This window comes from Agelaius tricolor, unplaced genomic scaffold (assembly GCF_023055355.1).
Source record: "Agelaius tricolor isolate 1412-34295 unplaced genomic scaffold, bAgeTri1.0.p SCAF_50, whole genome shotgun sequence".
In the NCBI taxonomy this organism is placed as follows: Eukaryota; Metazoa; Chordata; class Aves; order Passeriformes; family Icteridae; genus Agelaius; species Agelaius tricolor.
The window spans coordinates 1,112,479-1,134,080 of record NW_027269310.1 but is presented as its reverse complement, the minus strand read 5'-3'; the positions used below and the strand labels follow the sequence as shown (position 1 = coordinate 1,134,080).

The following is a 21,602-nucleotide window of genomic DNA, read 5'->3' as shown; positions in this document are numbered from 1 at the left end:
TAACTGCTTGCTTTAATCTTAGGAAAGGCTAACATACCTTTTTTGGTGCTGTGGAATGTAATTGTGAAGCTTGTGGAAAATCTTTGTACAAATTTTTAAACATTTCTTCTTCCGAGACTATGCTCTAATAAATGAAAAAGTTACTTACTCACACTATATTAAAAACTACTTTTTCTTTCCCCCTAAGGATATTAAACTATGAAAAATTAAAAAATTAAGATGTCATTATAAGGCAAAACAGTTCAATAAAAAGCATGTTAATTATGTACATACAATTCCAGAAAGAACCAATCAATTAAAAATATACACATAAATATTGGCTTGAATGTGGAAGCCCAAACTGTTTATTTTCATTCTCAGAGCCAGCAGTGAGCACAAAGAAGTGCTCAGCACAGGATTTGCTCTCTGACTCTTACCAGGAGGTCAGTGTGCTCAGAGCTGTCTGACTGAGTGTCCAGCTGCACAAGCACTTTCTGCTTTTTCCTGCTGCTCTGCTCTGAAGGCAGGTTTGTGCTTCTTCCACTGTGCATTTTATCCATTGGAGGAGTCTTTATAGCATATGTCTGGGAAAGAAAACGTTTCTATTTTTAGATTTTATTTTGTGGGGCAAGAATGGAATCTAAAGCCAAACTCAGGAGCCAGTTTACAGTCTGAGTGTCCAAGAATTCACCTGAGAGAAATGGTGGAACTCTTCTCTTTCCATCCAAACACGAAGCAATGACCCAAACAAAGTGGGGTGGGGTGGAAATAGCATTTTTTATATTATTTTTGTTGCCAAATGAGGAGAATGAAGGGGAAGCTATGGAAGAGCTGAGTTTCATGGCACATTGTATTTCAGTTCTTCATGCTTATCTGCAGAAATTCAGGTTATTCTGAACTGTAGCCACGACATGTGGACTATATCAAACATCAAAGAAAATGGGAACAAACAAAACTGCAGGGAAAGGCTTTCAGAGAAAGATTGATAGCTATATCAAGATTGGTGTTATTTAAAATAGTCTTTTCACTAGAAGTTAAACTGAGAAGCCTTGAATGGTCCAGTGCAGTCCTTTTTCAGACAGATAACATCAAAGTGGTGCTGGATTCCATTGCTCCAATATGAAACCCACAAGTGAACTCCTGACAGGGAAGAAGGGTAAGTTCTGCAGTCAGGACTACTTTGACACTTTGACCATTTTTACAGCTAGATCAGCTTTGTTCTCTTCCATAGAGGAAAAGTGCCTTTACAAATGGACACTTTTAAGACTGAGTAAAACAATTCCAGAGACATAAAAAAATCAACAACGGAGCAAGAAAAATTACACAGTGGGAGCCCTTCCAGAAACTGCTGTCTAATATCTCCATGGAATGGTAGGACCCTTTAAAATCCCTTCTTATCCCAGGGGGGAAAAAAAAATCATCTACAGAGAAGTAAGAAATACAGGCAGAAAAATGCAACAAGAAAAATTCACTGTTAGGAGTTACAAAACTTCAATGTTGGACTGCCCAAGGGGCTTCCTGCACTGAAGGAGATATTTTTTATTTTTATCTTTTTTATTTTAGGAATATAATTTGGAGACTTTCTATTTTTACATGAATAGATTCACTGTATAGATCTAAACAAGGTTTAGGAGTCCCAGGAACATAAATTTTTATTTTCTTTAAAAAGTTTGAAGTCCAAAGCATTCCAATGCCTTTTGTTGAATGCAAATAAATTATCATGGCACTTCAATTGATTCTACACATATAAACACTACCAAATTCTAAAAGCAATTAAAAAGTTGAAGTTACCTTGTGTTTCTTTTCACTTTCAGGAATCATGCTGTGAGAGTGCTCTTTTACAAGATTCTCCTACAAAAGAGTTATGTGACAGCAAGGAAATATTTCTTTGAATTCAGTTGTTAAAAATCTTCTTGGTGTAATTACAGAGCACAGTCTATAATCACAGACTGTTACAAAGCTCACACAAAAATAGGACCAGGTTTAGCACAACCTCAGCATTCAAAAGTCACTGAAAAAACCCCTACAGTTTAGGGAACTTTTTTGCTTTAGCTAGTTAAAGTTAACTAAACTAAAGGAGAGTTTTGTTTTGTTGTTAATTTATATATAATCTATAATCACAGAGTGTTACAAAGTTCACACAAATATATGACCAGGTTTAGCACAACCCCAGCATTCAAAAGTCCCTGTTTTTCTGTTCAGTTTCATTTCTTATCCAACTCCTCCCACAGCACAAGCCCAGGCCACACCTCTCACCCCCACTGCTCAGTGAATAAAAAACTCCACCTTCTCTTCAATTTCTGCTTTCAGTTGTTCCTTAAGGGAGGCCAGTTCACTTTTCAAACATGACAGCTCATTTTCCTACAAACCATTAAATAAAGGACAGGGTTAACTATGCACAGCCCAGAAAAAAGAAAACAGTCCCAAGTGAGACAGTAATTAACAGGGACACTCATTAGGTACACAAGAGAATTCTATTTGCTTTTCAGCCCTATACTTGAAGCTTTGCTTTAGCTTGTTTAAAAAGACTGAAGCACTATAAGAAACAGGGACTTGATCAGAAATGTTCAAGGTAAGACCTTAAAACACTTGGGAGAACACGGCTGAGAGGGCACAATTGAAATATTTAAAACAAAAGTTTCCTATTCCAAGTGGGAAGTCAGAGCATGACACACTATCTGCAAGAGCAGACACAAACACACTGCTACTCCAATTCATTTCTAGAAACATTTGGAGTTTTTAGTGCCCAGAATAAGATCTGCTGCAGCAGCTTGGGTGGGACTGCTACTGGTAAAAATTAAAACCACACTGGAAAAGTTCCCAGAGAACTGTCTCTGGTGGGAAAGACCCCAGAGCACAGCAGGAAAAAGAAACTCTCTAAGCAACCTGAAAAAAGATTTTTAGAAGTCACAAACTGACTGAAGATCACATCTTTTGTCTCTCTGTGCTGTTGGTGGGCAAGAGGCAGGGATTGGGAAAAAAGGTGTTTTAAAGGTTTATTTTAATTCTCATTACCCATTTTTAATTCTATTAATAATAAAATATTTGATGCTATTTAAGTTTGAATCTTCTTTACCCTCAAAGTGTTTTTCTCCTAATCCTTATCTCAACTTGAATTTTTCTTTCCCCTCCTCTGCTCAACTACAGCAGAGAAAAATGAGTGAATGGTTTTGTTGTGTGTGCCTGGCCCTTAGCCAGTATAAAACCACTACACAAGGACATCAGCCCCTTCACTGAATTACTGAACATTGGAAAGTACTCCTTACCAGTGCTCTTGCTGATGAGAACTGCTTTTGCTGTTTCATTTTATAGACTTTTAACTCTGCATCTTTTTCTTCAACCATTTTATCATATTCATTCTGGGTTAAAAAAAACCAAACCAACAACAAACTCAAAATATGTGACTAAATGTTACAATTATAGAGTTATCCAGTCTTAAAACATCATTTCTTTCAAACCAGGCTCTTAAGATTCAGAAAGAAAAGATTCATTGATGCTTCTGCAGAAACTGTAAACCAGAAAATGTTCAATTCAAGTATTATTTTGTGGACTGGCAGAGAGTGCTTGATTTCTGTGCAGCAATATGTGCTCAGCACTAAGAGCCAGCTGTGCCAGCTTTATTAATGTATCTGCTAAAGATATTGCAAAATAGAGGAACAGAAAGGAAAACTAAAATGTGTCAGGCTAAACTGCTGACAGTCACTAAGGCATCTCAGAGAAAGAGCCAAACTGATACTGAAAAATATTGCACTCAGATGGTATCAAAGGAAGCCTGAATTGAAAAAAATCTAAAAATCCCAGAAGTTTAGATGAATGGAATTTATCTGCCCATAGGAATCTTTTGAAAATCTTCAAATGAATTTGATTTTAGATGATGCAAAGTCCAGCATGTGTTCAGCTTCCTTTTCCCAGATTCAGGCCTGTTTCTGCTTTGGAAAGGTCATGAACGTGGTATCACAAGTTATAAACATGCTGTTAACATGGTATCACACACTGCAAACCACAGCAAGCAGGAAAATCTCTTCCCTTGTGCTTTTCCATCAGTGCCATCATCTCAGTTAGCTTGTGCTGACATCTGGCATCAGTTTCTCTCTGGATCATTGCTGTTTCATCACAAAGCAACCTCATCTTTTCTACCTGTCAGCAATAAATTGCATTTCATTCATCAACATAACCATATATTTCTTTTTAATCTCAATTTCTTCTTTCCCCTGTGGGTGCAAAGTTTGCAGTCCCACTTGGGCTTTATTTGCTTTTCAGATCCCTTTCAAATCCCTCATCTTTTCTGCAGATTGTTAAAATGGGCAAGATCAAAGGTACAGCCATGGCAGGCAAGTTCACTTCAAACCAAAAGGCCATTTCAAGCACTCTGCCCTAACATTTCTTAGCATTGCCATCAAAAAAAAAAAGTGTGGGCAGAAAAATACTAATATGGGAGAAGTTATAATCTAATTTAACTATGCTGACTTTATACCAAGGGTGGAATTTCTTTGAACTATATCTTGAAAGCAAGAAGTTTTAATGGAGTTCTTATTTTCAAAGATACATTCAAATACGTCAGCCTAAGCACCTCATGTACTGAAGCTTTGCTCACAGGCATACACAAATTCCATTCATGTCTGAAATGGAAGAGCAAGGACTCTGGCCAATAAAGCTTCATAAAAACATTTTAAATTAAAAAAAATTAAATTGCAGTAAAAATGAACACCTCTCACCTCTTCACGAAGTTTATTTTCATTTCCTTTTCTTGTTTCTATGTCTTTTTGATAGATGTCAACTGCTTCCTTATGTTGCTTGTTCATATTTTCCATCTCTAACTGCAATTTATTCACCTTTTGAGAATGCAGAATTGCTGCTGTTATTTGTTTAGGAATTACTGTGTTAATGATTTTTTCTTACCTCTTGTTTTTGAGCACAAACACACTGTTACTGTTCAGGTATATGATTAAAGTGTTCCCTATTTAAAAGTTCAGCTTTTTTTTTAATAAAGAGTTGAACTTTGGCCTGAAGTGAGTTGGAAAATACTCAAAGAAAGAATGGCAACAGCCCAGTGGGGAAGACTGCCCTAAGCAGTCACCCTAAATGCTGTGAATGCCTCAGAAAAAAACAAACACAGATGGAGATTTGATTCCCTCTCTTGTAAACCTGTATCAGATTTTCACAGCTTTTATGGTACATTTTTCTCCCAGCTGTGCATCTTGATTACAGTTTTTCCTTTTAAGGTTATCATATGAATATCCTCAAAGAAGTCCACTTTTCTTCAAGTGCAGTACCCAAAGCTGGACACAATATTACCATCAGAGGGATTGCCACTGCAGAACACATTTAAAGAACAGCCTTAAAAAAGTAATATATATATATACATATATGTATATGTCTTTTAAATGCTTTTCTGTTACAATGAGGTTGCTGAACCCTGTTCAGTCCACTATCAATAAAAGGAAAAAAAAAAGGAACAGATTAGAAACATCATTAATTGCAACGTGAATCCATCTCTTAAATGTCCAACAGTCAGTGCCCAATGATTACAAATGGAAGCATCTTCTAAAAACTGTGAGCTCATTCCTGCAAAGTCTGTATCCCAGATCCCAAAGCAGCTCAGAACGTATTGAACAAGTATTATCATTACTTACAGTGGCACTTAAAAACACTCACCTCATCTTCTACAGGATGTTATTTAAACCTACCTTCCCTTCATAAGTATTGCTTTTCTTGCTTTCTGCAGTAAGTTTCTTTTTCAGCACCTTATTCTGGTGAAATAAGACAAAACAAGCACTGTACCTTAATAAGTAAATGGAATTATGTAATGGTTTAACTGCATCAAGAAATTCCAGCTTTCATCAGGCAAATAACTCTCTGTTGTGCAGCTCAGGTTCCAGAACAATTCTTCAAACAAATGAATGTTCAACTAATTTCTGTGATAATTACTGTTTCTTCATGACCTTAAGAAAGGCTCCTCCTGAGCAAGAGCAGGGAATAACAAATGAGGTGCAGAATGGGAATTACAACTAAGATGCTGCTGACAGAAGGTGTGAAGATGTCATGACAAAAAATACAAGTTCTTTATATTTACAGTGAAGTTACTACAGTTTGTGCCAGTGCAGAATTATTTTCTACAAGTGGTAACTGAGATACTTATTACAAGTACAAAAATAACACTATGCACTAAATGAAAAATGAAGTTTATTAAAGATATTATTTTTGTAATTGCTCTTTTCAAATTAAGGCACATTTAACAAATCAAGTGATTCCTGAGATGACTCCCTAATTTGCTCAGGGTTAGGATAAGAAAGGAGAATTTTTAAATTACATAGGTGTATCTAAAGATATCACAGCAGACACAAACCTGCTGAAAAGGCAACCCAAAATATAATGTGTTTATGTATTTGTGAAATGAAAATCTCTACCCACCTCCTGCTGCAACTCTTCAATGCATTTGGTTTTATTTTCCACCTGCTTCTTTAAATTGTTCATCTGAAAGAGAGATTTCAGACATTCATTAGTAAGTTCTACAAATGACTCCCTGTGTGAGCAATTCCTGTAAATGTTCTCAAACCTGCACTTGCACCAGTCTGGTTTGTTCCAATGGGACTGCAACACCAGCTGACATGTTAGAATAATCAGAGTTTTAACCATAAAGTACCACAACTTGTTAATCAATAGCAGTGAACCAGTTCCTTAGTTGTTAGAGACTTAAGAAAGAAGAAGAAAAATCCCCAATATCTTCACAATTTAAAAATACACTTGTAGGAAGTTCCCTACATCCATGAAAAAATGAATTTCCCAATTATTTTCTAGAATCTTCAATGGTTTTTCCTTTCTTGAAATTTCATTTTCAGTACTCTTCACCTGAAATGACAATTGTAAATCTTTGACTGTTACAATGAAATTTTGAAATTTGCTAAAAACCCCAGGTTGCTTTGAACCAACAGAAAGAAAAGTAAAAATGTTTGAATCTATTTAAGCTAAAACTCACACTACATATAAAAAGCTAATCCAGAGCCCATCCATCACTGTGTGGGTATATGAAAAATCAGAAAAGCAGGTTCTCTGTTTGCCTGAAAAGAACCAAATCTTTAATATGAAACTTGCAGCAAAGAGTGAAGATCCCAGTGACTGTGCTTGTCTTTTGAAATACCAGGGCTCAGCATGGGCACACACAATGGCACAGCTGGCAGCAGCTGAGAGAGAAGAAACCTCTGGCAGAGATCACATCCCCCAGGCAGAGCTTTGCAGAAAAATCCCAACACAGATTTTACATTTAATGCTGTCCTACAGGTTCTGTAAGATATTTTCATGACACATGACATACATTTTCTTCTCTTTCATCCAGTGTACTTCTCATCTCTTCACCTGTCTTTGCCATTTTCTCCTTCCAAGACTCCAGTTCATTTCTAAGTGCCAAATTAACAAGCATTAGTAAATATTTCCTTCTTGCCTTTAACTTACTTTCAGTACTTCTAAGAAACCCTTCTTTTATTTTCTAAAAAGAGCTGCTAATGTTGATGGGAACTTCATAAGCTGCTCAATGAAAATGTTCTTAAAATGCAGCAGCATGCCCAGTAAGTCAATCTGTGAACTGTCCATACTTTTTTGAAGTAGGAAAAGATGTTCCAGCTAAGCCAAGGAAAATACATCCTCACCTGGACTATTGCAATGCAGCTGTGAAACATGGGAGCTGCCTGTCTATTGAACTGGTGATACAGAGAGTAACTCTTACCCAGTTTTGCCTTGTCACATTTAATCCATGACCTTCACCTTCCACTTTCATTGCCTTCTCACCTGAGGTGTCTAATGCACAACAAGACAGCTCCTACTATGTAATACAAAATGATGGCAAACACTGTTCCTGCAGCAATTGGTATTTCTGATCTGAGAAAATTTCTACTTGGCCAACAGCAATTCTGAATAGTTTCTGTTTAGCTATATAATCTAGAAAAAAACATTAATCAAAAAAATCCCAGAAAGCAGCATTTGAACACAACTAACTATTTGAGTCTACTTCCTTTCACAATATCAGTTATTAATATTTGTTTTTACTTGCCTTAGCTGGCTATTTGCCTCTTCTAGATTTTCAACTAACTGCTTTGTATTTTCTTCTTTTTTCTTACTATCCTAAATAAAGACCCATGTGTCAGCAAAGAAATAAAATTCAAAGTGACTTCTTAAAAAATTCAAAGACATCCAAAGCACACTGAGCTGCCTTGCTCACAAGTGTAAATACACTTCCTTTCCAACTCAAACACAAAAAACAGCTCAGGTACTCTACAGACCCAAGTCATGTTGCAGCTCATCATCTAATTTGTAAAACTGAGTAATTTGTCAAATTGAGTATTGTCCTTTCATGAAACCTGGAAGTTTACAACTTGCCTCTTGTTGTTCTTGCAGTTTCTTGACTTCTGCAGCCACAGCATTTTTCTCTTGTGCTGTTTGTTCTTTCTCTAGTGAAAGCTTACTGAGATACACTGTTAGTTGTTCATTCCTTAACCTAATTTCAAACAAATGGCCAAGAGGAATAAGAAGATGCCTTTTGAAATCTCCTTTTAAATTAAACATACCCATTTATCAAGTCTTATTCCATGCTGAAAGAAGTCCAGGCCTTTATCTACAAATATGAGCTTTGCAGCAGAGTCAGAGAGATGTAAAAAGGTGACAGAAGAAGGAAAGAAAATCAGAGTCAACTTTTATATAAATCTCATGGTTAGTGAAGATGATGTAGTTCAAAGCAAGATTAACCATGAATTCAGAAACTTTCTCTTCTTGTTAAATAAGTCAAAGAGATATGGAACAACTACATATGCCATAGAATACATACAAATAGAGAAAGTGGAATTTAGAAATGTAAGTCTAGAATTAATGGCATATATGTGGTTCAAAAGTTTGATTAGAAAACAATCATAGTTCATTTCCCTGTGGATTAAAGCAGCTCCACCAAAACTAATTAAATATTATATTTTCAAAATGGTCATACGCCTCTTGTTCAAGATCTGTTTTCAGAGTCACAAGCTGCTTTAAATAATCTTGTTCCTTCTCAGCTGTACTTGTCAGCTGTGCTTTCAAATCCTGGAATTCTTTCTGCAAAATGAAAAGGAAGAGTTTTGAGTATCCATGTGCAAACTCCAACTGCTGGAGGTTATCAGACATGAACTAAGAGCATGAGGCTTTCAGAAGAACCCAACACCATCCATGTCATGGATTATCCAGGTTGGATCTTTCCAATCTCTGCTGGGATCTGGAAGTGCTGTGAGACAGTGAACTGTGACACCAGTGCTGTTCATGTCTGTCCCCTGCTGTGAGTTCAATTACCTGGGCTGCAAAATTAGGGTGGGACACTGCTCTGGGTGCTGTTTCTTATGCATAAACTTGTGTACAAGTCATGATGTGTAACTTCACTATTTCTAAAAACATGTTACTATTGCCCTACTTCAGACCTCTCTCATCTGGAGAGCATTTTCATTGCTCTCTCCACATTTTTCTCTCTCTGCATATTTTCTACAGTAGCCTCAAGACTCTTCTTCAGTCAAAGCCCTCCAATTTGCCCATTTTAGAAAATGAGTGAAACTCAGTTCAGAACACTCAATGCACAGATTAGAACAACAAGCAAACACAGTGAAATGCACACCTGATTTCCCACTATCTTAACTTGAGTTGATATGGATTCTTGTTAGGCTTGTAAATCTAAAATCATAATGAAAAGAAACCTTTGTTCAGAGTGTATTTCATATAGCTGAGACTTCTGTGACAGAAAATGGGCCTGTGTCACAGTACAGCAGGGTTCACAGAGGCCAGAGCTAATTACCTGCCTGTAAGGAAGAACAAATGGGAAAACTTTATATCCACAGGGAGTGGCATTTGAATGGGCATGAACAAAGAAGGAAATAACAAAAACCTTGAGAAGGAAAACCAAAACCATGGGAGACAAGAAAAACCAAAAGCACAGGAGACAAGAAAAACAGTGGCAATAAAAAAGTTCTTCAAAGAAAACACTGAAATTGTGTGTGAGAAAGTTTAGTAGAAATGTTAAGGTAGACTAGATGGTGTTTATTTATGACATTTAAGATACTTACAAAGCAAGAGGAATTTCATATGAAGAGCAAATGCCATGAGATTAATAAAATGAATATTTACCAGAGTTTCTGACAGCTCTTCAAGTTGCACTTCTTTATCACATTTTACTTTAGTCATCTCTTCTACAGCACATGGAATGTAAAATTAATGGAACAGAAATGATTTTTCAGATTTAGCAGGCAGTATAAAACATTTATCCTTTTGAATACCCAGTTCTCAAAACTTGTTGGATTAAGTTAAGAAGCTGAAAAGCTAATTTATGACTTAATCTAAATGTAGACTTGAAAAATGAGTCAGACATTAGCAAATCTCTATCTGAAGAGAAACTAAATATTTTTCTTGAATAAAGTTTAGAGCCTATTATTTCCCACAACTATAACTTCAAATAACCATGGACTGTAAGACTAGAGTATTCTGCAAGTATTGATGCACCTGCATTGTTCCAGAAAAAAATCTGAACTGCTGAAGGTACCACATGGATATGCTGAGAAAGGAAACCAGTTGTTACTGACTTCCAAATGGTTTCTCTGTGCACATTGACAGTGCTGGTATTTTTTGCAAGTTCTCAGCAGCAAGGCAGAGCTCTCACTCTGGGGACTAAGGAGCACATCCCTAGAAAGCACAGGATATCAAATTGATGATATTTAAAGACAACCCCTGCCAGCATCATTCCACTTCCAGCATGGGGAGGGTCCCAGAAACCTCAATGGGAGGGTTTTATCTCTGCTGCAGAAGTCACTCCTGGCACCTGCAGTGCTGCTGCTCTTAGCTGGAAACCAAAATTACCTCCAGAAGAATTCATGCAGGAATGGTCTCACTATTGGAGCTCTGCACAGCACTGCCCTTTGGCTGCTGCCAGCACCAATGACCCCCAAAGAAAAGGGATCAGCTGAGTCAAAATAAATTCAGGCATTCCTGATAGGTACAGGTACTGTAAAATCATTTCTCCACCTACTAGAGACAGTCCATTTCCAGACAACAGCAGAAAACATTTTTATTACTGCCTGGCTCATTTTCTGCCTTTCTACAAGCCTTACCCAGTTCAGCAGATTTCTTTTGGAGCTCCAAGGTAAGCAGCTTTGAATCATCTTCATATTTCTTTAATCTAAGAAAATGGTAAATTAAAAACCCCAAATGTAGGGTACAAAGCACTCACTGCATTTGAAACTTCAAGGACAATAAGACAAAGTCTTAGCACAAGCACTTTAAGAACATTTACCTTTCAACAGGCAGATGATCTATCTGCCTGCAGCACATATCAAATTACACTTTTACAACCTCAGAACAGTAGACATAAAAGTAAACAAATATATACCTACAGAAATCTCTATTTCTTAAAGACAGAGTTAGGAAAGTTGGAGGGGGCAAAAATTTACTTTTTATAGACCAGTATCAACTATCACCAACAAAAAAATTTACATTCAATTCTCTGCATTTAGACCACTGTGTGGAAAAAACCTCCAAATTTCAGCTTCATTTCCAATGGTTCTTGATTTTGTCATAGACTGCAACCTGTAAGATCACTCTTGGAATTGAAACTCATTAATTTACCTATTTTGCTCTTCTTGCAGCAAGCTTTTCAAATTGGCAACAGAAGTCTCCAACTCCTCTATCAGGGCTGCAAGCAAAGCCTTCATTGTTTTACATTCTTCCTCCTGCTCTTCCTTTTCTCCAGTAACCTGAATTAATGTTTTCACTCTAGTCTGGAGCTCAGTTTCCAAGTTCTTTTGAGTAACCTTCAAGACATGATATCATTTCTAAACATGTTTTGCACAAACAGCTACAGCTGTTTCATGTCTAAAGTATCCATAATTATTTATGCAAATACTCCTCTAGTCTATTTCTACTGTAAAACTATAAGCAAGGGGTACCTCTGCCTTTTGCAATGACATTTTAGCCTCTTCCAGCTCTGCCCTCAAATGTTCTTTACTGACCTGGGATTCCTTTAACATTTCTTCATGATGTACTAAACAAAAAAAGATGTTAATATTTTTAAAAATAGGATATTTATAAAAGTATATATAAATATAAATATAAATATATTATATAAAATTATAAATAAATATATAAAATACAAATATAAATATACATATAAATAAATATATTAAAAATATATATAAATATATTTATATATATGTATATAAAAGTACTGCCAAAAATGGAAAATTACATACATTTAAAGAATTTAACAAAGACCAATGGTACTGACATCATATACTATAAAATAATAGATAAAATTTGAATATAGATGGCTTAAAAATATTGAAAATCAAGTTCTGAAAAGTAAGTTTCCTCAGTGACATCTGCCTGACTGTAAATTTGCAATACTGAAGCAACATATTTTCCCCTTGCAATCTTCCAAAGCTCTCAGTGCTTGACTCACCCTAAAAACGACCCTGCCAGTCCTGCTCCCACAGGAGCAGCTCCTGTTCCAAACAAAAATAAGGCCTTCAAGGCCCCAAAATTCTGCTGCCAACCAGCAACAGAATAAAACCATCATGACCCTGTTTGCTATGCTTCTATAAACAATTACATCTCATAAATAAACAATCATAAACAATTACATTTAAATTCTATAAACAATTACATTTAAACACAGCAGGCAGAACTCTTACAGTTTGCTTCCATTAAGTCAGCAATCTTATTTTGTGACATCTGCAGCTGAGCCTTCATGTCTTTTATGACAACATCTTTTTCATCTCTCTCTATGGTGAGAGCTGAAATCTAGAAAAATGCAAGAAATATCATCATGAAGTCTGGAAAAGGGACAGATGTTAATTTTCATTTGTACCCCAGGTATGATAAGCAGACATTTTGCTGTCATTCAAGTTAGATTAGATAGATAGATAGAGAGATAGAGAGATAGACAGACAGACAGACAGATAGAAAATATTTGGCTAGATATAATCTTAGCCAAATATTGATCAAGTCACATTACTCTAAAGAAAAAAGTTCTCCAATTCAAAATCAAACCATAAATTCCAGTACACTAAAGGTACTGAAAGATCACTAAACTTAGCAGAATTTGACTTAAATGCAGCTTCAGGTGTTATTTTGTCTTTTTTACTAATACCCAGAAACACTTCTTGGCTCTTGCATTGCCCCTTTAGTCACAAACAAAGCTCTACATATGAGATGGTAAAATGAGCAAACCTGCTTTTCCTTTTGACTGACTTCCAGTTTGCATTCTTTTTCAAACTTGTCCACTTTTTCTGCTTCTTCTTTTACTTTTGAGATACAGTAACATCCACAGTTAACATTCTAGCTGAAATATACTCCAAGTTCAATACAACTTCCACTTTAAGATTGCTTGGAATTGTACAGCTGTACCTTTTGTTTCCCAAGAGTAATTGTTGAGGCAATGTTTGATTTTATAATCAAAATACAAACAGAAAAGAGCATGTGAAAATGAAACAGGAACATACCAGGCTATACATACAGAGAGAGAGCATTTAGCTAAAGTTTCTGTAGCTATACACTAGTGCATTATCATTTAAATAAACCAACTATGTGAAATAAGCACTGATCTCTAGACTGTACTTCACAGACAAAACTTCAATGTTGAGTGACAGTTTGAAAAATAAAGTTCCAAATTTGGCCCAGTGGAACAGCAACAGAAGGGGCCAGGCAGTGAACAAAGGCTGCATGAATAAAAGAAGGGTCCCAGTGTCTCAGGGTGACCTGCTCACCATTCCAGCCCTTCACATCTGTCTGCCCTGGCCCTGCATGTGGAACACAAGCTATGAAGTACAAAATTGAGCCAGCTGCATAAACACAATAAACAGAATTCTCACATTTGAAACTCATTTCCGATCTGTCGTTCTCTGCTTGCACACGAAGCTCTTCAAATGCCGCTGTCATTCTCTAAAAACAAAATTTAATATCTGAAGTTCAATACTGGAAACCCTGGAACTTCTCCAGGGGCTGCTGCCCACCTCAGCCATTCTGAGGAACCAGCAGGTGGGTGAAACAGAGCCCAGAAAGAAGCCAGAAGTTGTGGCAGTGACCCAGCACTAAGCACCCATCCCACAGATCACAGGGATCCACATCCCACACACTGCTGCACTTTCTCCATTGAATGTGTTTTATGGAACACAAAAATCATTCTTGAAAAGGGATTGAAAGCCCAACTTCCTGCATCACACATGACATGATACCCACACATGATGGATACAAACAGTATCGCAACATAAACATGGAACTCAGCTCAGCTCACATAACTCACATTCCTTTCATCAAGCTCGGTCACTTACTTCTATGTTGCTATGAAGTTCCTCATACAATTGTATTGTTTCTGCCTTTTCCTGTTCATCTATCAAAGCAAGAACATATGAGAAAGTTTTTCTTTTGAACAAGAATGCCAGCTGTCCAAGTCATTATACTTAATCAGTATAATGAATTAAAAAAGGAATTACCAGCTCCATTCTTATTAAATAAGTCCTTATGAAACATGGTGCCAAAAGTTACAGAATTTAGGGAAAATGTGTAGTTCATTGAAACATTAAGCAAGCTCAGCTTTTAAATTTCCTTCCTAAGATACTTTTTTCTGTGAAAAGTTTAATTCTGGATCAGTTGATGTGACCATATTAATTAATATAGCATTAATGCTGTTGAATAATAATGTATCAACACTGTTAGTATTTCTAAACTGTAATCTAGGGTTTAGCACTGAATTTCTTCCTATCAGCAGATACCTATAACCACAGAGCTGTCATTAGAAAATTGCAACACTCCATGTCCATATTTTCCTTCTTCCACTTTTGTAATTGATACTATTTTTTCCTAAGAAAACAATGAAAAAGAGAACAGTAAAAGAAACAGCTATCAAAAAAGAACAGTCCATCTATATACAAGTGTTTCTAGAATTAAGGCTAAAAAGAAATAGACACTTCTTAAGTATCCAGGATCAAGTTAGTAAAATTCTAATGGTTAGAATAACAATTCTAAATTGCATATAAAGTAGAACTTCCAATCAAGAACATATTTTAAAACCTCAAGAATTTAAACTTCATTAAGTTATCCAACTGTCTTGGCTTGTTCAGTTGCATGAGAAGAATTCCAGTTACTCATTGTACCTTGGGGTTAAGACCTTTTCTCCCCATAAATGTGTGATGGCTGAAAACAGGAAATGTCAGCTCTGGAAATTTGTTAGAGAGTGCTGGGAATTTAGAGTAGATTCTACTGCCTAAAAACAGACATGAAGTGTCACTTCTTATGTCTTAATATATTCCCAGTGTGTGGGTGGCCCTGCAAACCTTCAATGGGCTGAGCAGCCTTGAGGAGCCCTGCCCTGCTCTGGAGCGGCTGCCAGGGCCAGTCAGGGCTGTGGGCACTGCCTCAACCCTGGGTCACTGTTTGGGCACCCAAAGAGCTCCCAGGCTGGCACCTTTCAGCAAACAATTTCACTGGCTTCAAAAGCCCTCTGCATTCAGCATTACAAACCAAAAGTCTGTTAGACCTGGGGCTTCACTTCCAATTTTGTGAGCCACTTAAAATTCACTTTTCACTCTGAGAGCCACATCCAGTCGATCCCAACTGGAGAACTTCTCTGAACAGCACGAGAAATTTCTTCTTCTTTCTTCTGTTTGTGAATTTAGAGCAAGCTAGAAGTACATTTACTCTGATCAATAAAAGCTAAAAAAGCATTTACGTTTGCTGGTCTTCTCTGTGAAGCGAGTGCAGGTTTCCTTGAGCACATTACACAGATGCCTCGAAGCAGCAGCTCTAAAGGAGGGAAAAAATATCCTGTTTGCACAGGAGTGCACAGTACTTTGTGTACCTAAGGAGTAACAATGGAAATGACCTTCAAAATTTAACAGCTACATAAAACTGCCCACATGGAAACTGATTCTTTCCACCACAAGAATATATACTTGGTTCTATTACTTACTCTTTCAAGAGATCTTTATTTTCACATATCTCATCTTCCAGTTTCAAATGGAGTTTTTCATTTTCAAACTAATTTCATAGGGAACAAATGCAAAAAGACACTGTTATTGAAAAATAGATTAGAAATGCACTTTGACTTCTCAAATCCCTCATGAAAATGTAATTTGGGGCATCAGTAGACAGAAGTCTGTTTTAGCTGGTATTACATGCTGAGTCATCTTTTGCATGAAAGATGCAATAATTAATGAACAATAATTTAGCAGCAAATGAGACACTTACAGGTATATTCTTCAGACAAACACTCACACAGGACAGGTGCCTGCAACTCCGCAAAATAATCATTTTCTCAAGGCACAAACCAAACTGCAACAGTCTTTAAGATTTAATTGTATCAATAATAGTGTCATACTGAATCAGGAAGCACTTAACTTTGTTTATTTAATGTATACTATACAATACTGGCCTGCAGTTCTTGAATGGCTTTATTCTGTGCTTCAATAGTCTTTTTATTTTCCTGGAGCTTTCTTTCTTTCTGGTTTAATTCAGTTTCCACAGTCAGTTTCCACTGCTTGATCTTCTCAGCCTCTTTGTAGAGTTTTGAGAACAATTCATTCATTGTTTCTGTATTCTATTGAAACAGGTTCCACAATTTAATCTCAAATACTATCTAATTAATAGTACATAATATCTAATTCCTACTGTTGGAGATAATGTATTTATCTCTTAGAAATATCACAAGAGTAATATTTTTCTACAGATGGTGATATAAGTTGATATATGATCAGGAGCCCAAGTTTATGCACAGGATGCACAAATCTTTGTGCATCCTCTATGTATGTATCAAAAGGCTTTACAGAGCACACAGGAGAAACAAATACAATGAAATATCCCAAACCTCCTTCAGACATCACCACATAGATGGGCTTAAAGACATGGATAACTGCAGTCCACCAAAATCAATAAAAGTTTTGTCAGAATTATCAGTGAAGTCAAAATTCCTTCTAGCAGGTTCTTCACACCATTTCTGTCCTCTCCTTCTGACAGACACTGCTGAGTTAAGTAAAAGCAGCTTCAGAGACTTTGCCCAAGAGTACCTGTGATCTTGCCATGAACACACACAGAATCACAGAGTCACAGAATAATGAGGTTGGAAGAGACCTCTCAGATCATCGAGTCCAACCTCTGCCCCAACACCTGGGCTATAGCACCAAGTGCCATGTCCAGTCTTTTTATAAACACATCCAGAGATGGTGATTCTACCACCTCCCTGGGAAGAGCATTCCAGTGCTTCATTATTCTTTTGGTGAAAAATTTCCTCCAAATATCCAACCTATCCCTCCCCTGCTGTAGCCTGAGACTGTGTCCTCTGGTTCTGTCAGTGCTGCCCGGTGGAAGAGACCGACCCCACCTGGCTACAACCTCCCTGCAGGCAGTTGGAGAGAGCAATAAGGTCACCCCTAAGCCTCCTCTTCTCCAGGCTAAACAAGCCCAGCTCCTTCCAACGTTCCTCACAGGGCTTGTGCTCCAAACCCCTCAGCAGCCTTGTTGTCCTCCTCTGGATGTGCTCAAGCACCTCAACATCCTTCCTAAACTGAGGGCCCAGAACTGGACCCAGCACTCAAGGTGCAGCCTCACCAGTGCCCAGCACAGGGGCAGAATGACCTCCCTGCTCCTGCTGCCCACACCATTCCTGATGCAGGCCAGGAGCCATTGGCCTTCTTGGCCACCAGGGCACATTGCTGGCTCATATTCAACCGGCTGTCAGCAGCACCCCCAGGGCCCTTTCTGCCTCAACACTGCCCAGCCACACTGTCCCCAGCTTGGAACGTTGTGGGGGATTTCTGTGGCCAAAATGTGGAACTCAGCACTTGGACTTATTGAACTTCATGCTGCTGCACTCTGCCCATCCATCCAACTGATCTAAGTCTCTCTGCAGAGCCTTCCTTCCTTCCTTCCTTCCTTCCTTCCTTCCTTCCTTCCTTCCTTCCTTCCTTCCTTCCTTCCTTCCTTCCTTCCTTCCTTCCTTCCTTCCTTCCTTCCTTCCTTCCTTCCTTCCTTCCTTCCAACAGATCATCACAAGCTCCCAGCTTAGTGTCCTCTGCAAATTTACTAATGAAGGACTCAATGCCCTCATCCCCGTCGTCTATAAAAACATTGAACAGAACTGGTCCCAGTACAGAGCCCTGAGGGACAGCACTGGTGCCTGGCTGCCAGCTGCATGCAGCACCATTCACCATCACTCTCTGGCCCGGCCATGCAGCCAGTTCTGAGCCCAGCACAGAGTGCTCCTGTCCAAGCCATGGGCTGCAGCTTCTCCAGGAGTGTGCTGGGGGAGACAGTGCCAAAGGCCCTGCTGGAGTCCAGATACACAACATCCACAGCCTTTCCTGCATGCACCAGGCGGTCACCTGGTCACAGAAGGAGACCAGGTTGGTCAGACATGCCCTACCCTTCGTAGAGCCACGCTGGCTGGGTCTGATAGCCTGGCCATCCTGTGAGTGCTGTGGGATAGCACTCAGTATGAACTGCTCCATTATCTCACCTGGCACTGAGGCCAGGCTAACTGGCCTGTGATTACCAGCATCCTCCTTCCTACCTTTTTTGTAAATGGGTGTCACACTGGCCAGTGTCCAATCATCTGCAACCTCACCAGTGAGCCACAACTCTTGATAAATGATGGAGAGAGGCTTGGCAAGCTCATCTGCCAGCTCCCTCCTCACCCTGGCATGGATCCCATCTGGACCCAGGGATTTACAAATATCCAAGTGTCCCAGCAGTTCTCTGCTCACACACACAGCAGGAAGGAAAACCACCCCCCTTGTGCCCTTAGAACACCTTGAAAGTGTCCTACAAGCAGTGCTGGGCCAGTGGTCGAGGCAGGGAGAGCAACACACGAGCCCAAAGGGCCCTTTGGTTCACTTACAACACCCCCAAACACCATCCTTGTTTTGGCTGCATCACAGTTTTGTTACAGTCCTGATGGCGCTTTAATAGCTTAGGATTAAAAAAGTCTAAAAAGTTGTCAGGGATATGAAAATCAGCAGGGAGAGTGCTAGAAATGTGTTTTATTTTGTGGTAGCAAAGAGTGTTTTGTAGCTGCAAAGTACAGAAGCTATTGCAAAAAAAATGAGCTGGACTGAGTTGTGCTAAAGCAGAGATCTGCTGGTAAAGACACTGTCAAAAGAATCCAGTGCTTGAGGAAACCCCTGAATTCATTGTTTTACAGATAAAACAAAGCCAGACAAGGCTGGAAACCACTGAATTCATTGTTTTACAGATAAAACAAAGCCAGACAAGGCAATGGGGATAATCTACTTCCGATTTCCAAAGAATACTCTGACTTCAACCCTTCTGCCCCTCAACAGAATATTCAGAACCAGTTCCACAAGGATACTTAAGTGTTTAAATCTTACTCTAATTAAAGCTCATGGACTTCACAGGCACTTCAAACAAAGAAAGAACAACAGCAATATTGCAGTCACCTTAATTTTTAAAGATTTGTTTCCAGGCATGTTCACTAAATCACAAATATCTCCTCTAAGTGATTCAGCTTTAAACAGGAGACAGAAAACATTATTCCCTTTTAACTACTTCCTTTAGCCCTGAAATATCTACTGAATTATGCTTTAGGCACTGTTTGGGAACAAATTCAAAAGACCCCAAGGAATTAGATGTGCAGAGTTGATACTTAGCTGACCTCTTCATCTACTTCAGAGCAAAGTTTCACTTGCTGTGAAATTGTATCTGAAACATGAAGAGATTTTGATCAATGTCTTTCTAAAAACAGTAACAGTGAAACTGTATTTAACAGTTACAGATATGAAACTGTGAGACTACTCATGAAAATTAAACCTTGACAAGATATAAAAATCTAAAGAAGGTGCATGGCAAATGTTCCAATCGTACCTGAATCAGTGATTTCGCCACGGTTCAACACATCAAATGGCAGCTTAAAGTCATCATCTGAGCATCTGTTCAAACCCTGCACAAATTTAAACATTAGTTCCTTATGGGTACATTTGTAAAGAAGAATTATAAAATCCATAAAAAATCCCTACAGATGATGTGAAAATAGAATTTGTCATTAATAAAACAGCTGCCTACAAATTTCAAAGCCCAAGGTATTGGTAATGGCTTTGGAACTCACTTCTTCCTGCCCAGTGGTTGATCAAACTGTTGGTGTCCTGCAGTTTGATTTATAGACTGTGGCCAAAGGGGAGCTTTCAATGCAGGGAACTCAGCAGCTCCTGCCTGGCTGGGCCCTGGTGCATGGCAAAGGACTCAAGGAGACAAATTACTTTTTTGAAGACCAGTAGTTGATATTTCTTTCTTGCTTTGCTTCCAAGGGCACTTCTAAACTATATCTGATTATGTTTCAGCATGAAAATACCCTTTTACAAGGTTTTTAAGTCACAGAGGTTCATCCTGTAAACAGCTAACTCATCTGCTGTCAGAATGTCCCATTTGAATCTCAACATATTTCATAAGGAGCTTCAACATGAAAAAATAACTTGTTGAATTCCCATAACTCAGTGTGGGGACAGAACATTTTCACTGCACACCTGATCTGGTGAGACCAAGACACCAACACCAGTGCGAGCATCTGAGTGGGGCCTGTGGGAATCCATCAAATCAGAGGGGTTTGGGAAAGCTGCAAAAGGCAGCCTCAGAGACAGCAGAACTGTGATTAGAGCCAAGCAGGAGCCATGAGATAGGTCAGCAGAAAAATTATTTAAAAAGTAGAAAAGTAAGGGCAAATAGAACAATGGTCTGTGTATTAACGCTTGTCTAGAATAACTCCCTAAGTTACAGAAAAGTTTATCTAGCGAGATATTAGGAAGTTCTAAGCTTAATAATGGAGCTCTGTGCATTGTGTTTTAAGGCTTACAAGCAGCAGGTATTGTATTCAAAAAAGGCAAGCATTGTTTGAACCAAAGGTACCTGTGCTTACAGTGGTTGGATAGAACTACTGTCAATATGCTTTTGCTTTGTGTGATTGGTCAAAAACCTTTGAAAGTAAGTTGTAACATTAAGTTCTTTGTCTGCTGCCTGGGATGTGAGCTGCTGACATCTTCCCATTGTCATCACCATGTAATGAGACTGATGCTGGAAAAGAAAACAGCTCAAGGCAGTTCCTCAGCAGTCCCGTCCCGTTTGTGATTTGTACACAGACCCCGGCCGGCGATAGAGCCCTGCTCGCTCTCTGGGCTCAATTACCCACATCAAGCGCGGACTTACAGCACAGAGCAGATGCTCGAGAAGATGATTCCCTTCAGTTTTGATGGAAAACAACAACAAAAGTCTTTGAAATTCAAACCGAAGATGTCTGTGCATATGCCAGAAACGAGTAGGCAGGAGCCGTCTCGGCCCATGCAGGGGCAGGTGTGTGTGTGCTCCAGGCCGGGGCTGTGCCGGGCACTCCCCGGGCCCAGCACTGTCCCCCCCGCGGCCGAGCGCTCACCTGGGATCTGCCCGCAGACACCTGCCCAGCGCTCAGGCGCGGCGGCATGAACAATTTAAAGCGGTTTTCCTTCTCCATGGCTCCGATAAAAGGGCGGGCGGAGCGGCCCCAGCTCCCGGCGGCCGCTGAGGGCGGGCGCGAAGGGCGGGAAGCGGCAGCGGCCCCTCAGCGCGGGGGCGGGGGCGCCGCCTAGCGGAGCTCGCGG

General features: G+C 38.9%; 1 protein-coding gene and 1 long non-coding RNA gene across 2 annotated transcripts; both read right to left on the bottom strand.

Moving 5' to 3' along the window:
• Window positions 1-1,514: 1,514 nt before the first annotated feature.
• LOC139604347 (synaptonemal complex protein 1-like) lies at window positions 1,515-7,373 on the bottom strand. Its single transcript, XM_071455529.1, has 6 exons — window positions 7,292-7,373; window positions 6,391-6,453; window positions 5,667-5,729; window positions 4,695-4,811; window positions 3,246-3,338; window positions 1,515-2,340 (listed from the first exon to the last, which is right to left on the bottom strand). The coding sequence occupies exons 1-6, from the start codon at window positions 7,343-7,345 to the stop codon at window positions 2,245-2,247; spliced, it is 486 nt and encodes a 161-aa protein (XP_071311630.1). The 5' UTR covers window positions 7,346-7,373; the 3' UTR covers window positions 1,515-2,244.
• A 372-nt stretch (window positions 7,374-7,745) lies between these two features.
• Window positions 7,746-10,170, bottom strand: LOC139604353 (uncharacterized). Its single transcript, XR_011683949.1, has 3 exons — window positions 10,108-10,170; window positions 8,951-9,054; window positions 7,746-8,467 (listed from the first exon to the last, which is right to left on the bottom strand). It is a non-coding gene; the product is annotated as an uncharacterized lncRNA (long non-coding RNA).
• Window positions 10,171-21,602: the final 11,432 nt, after the last annotated feature.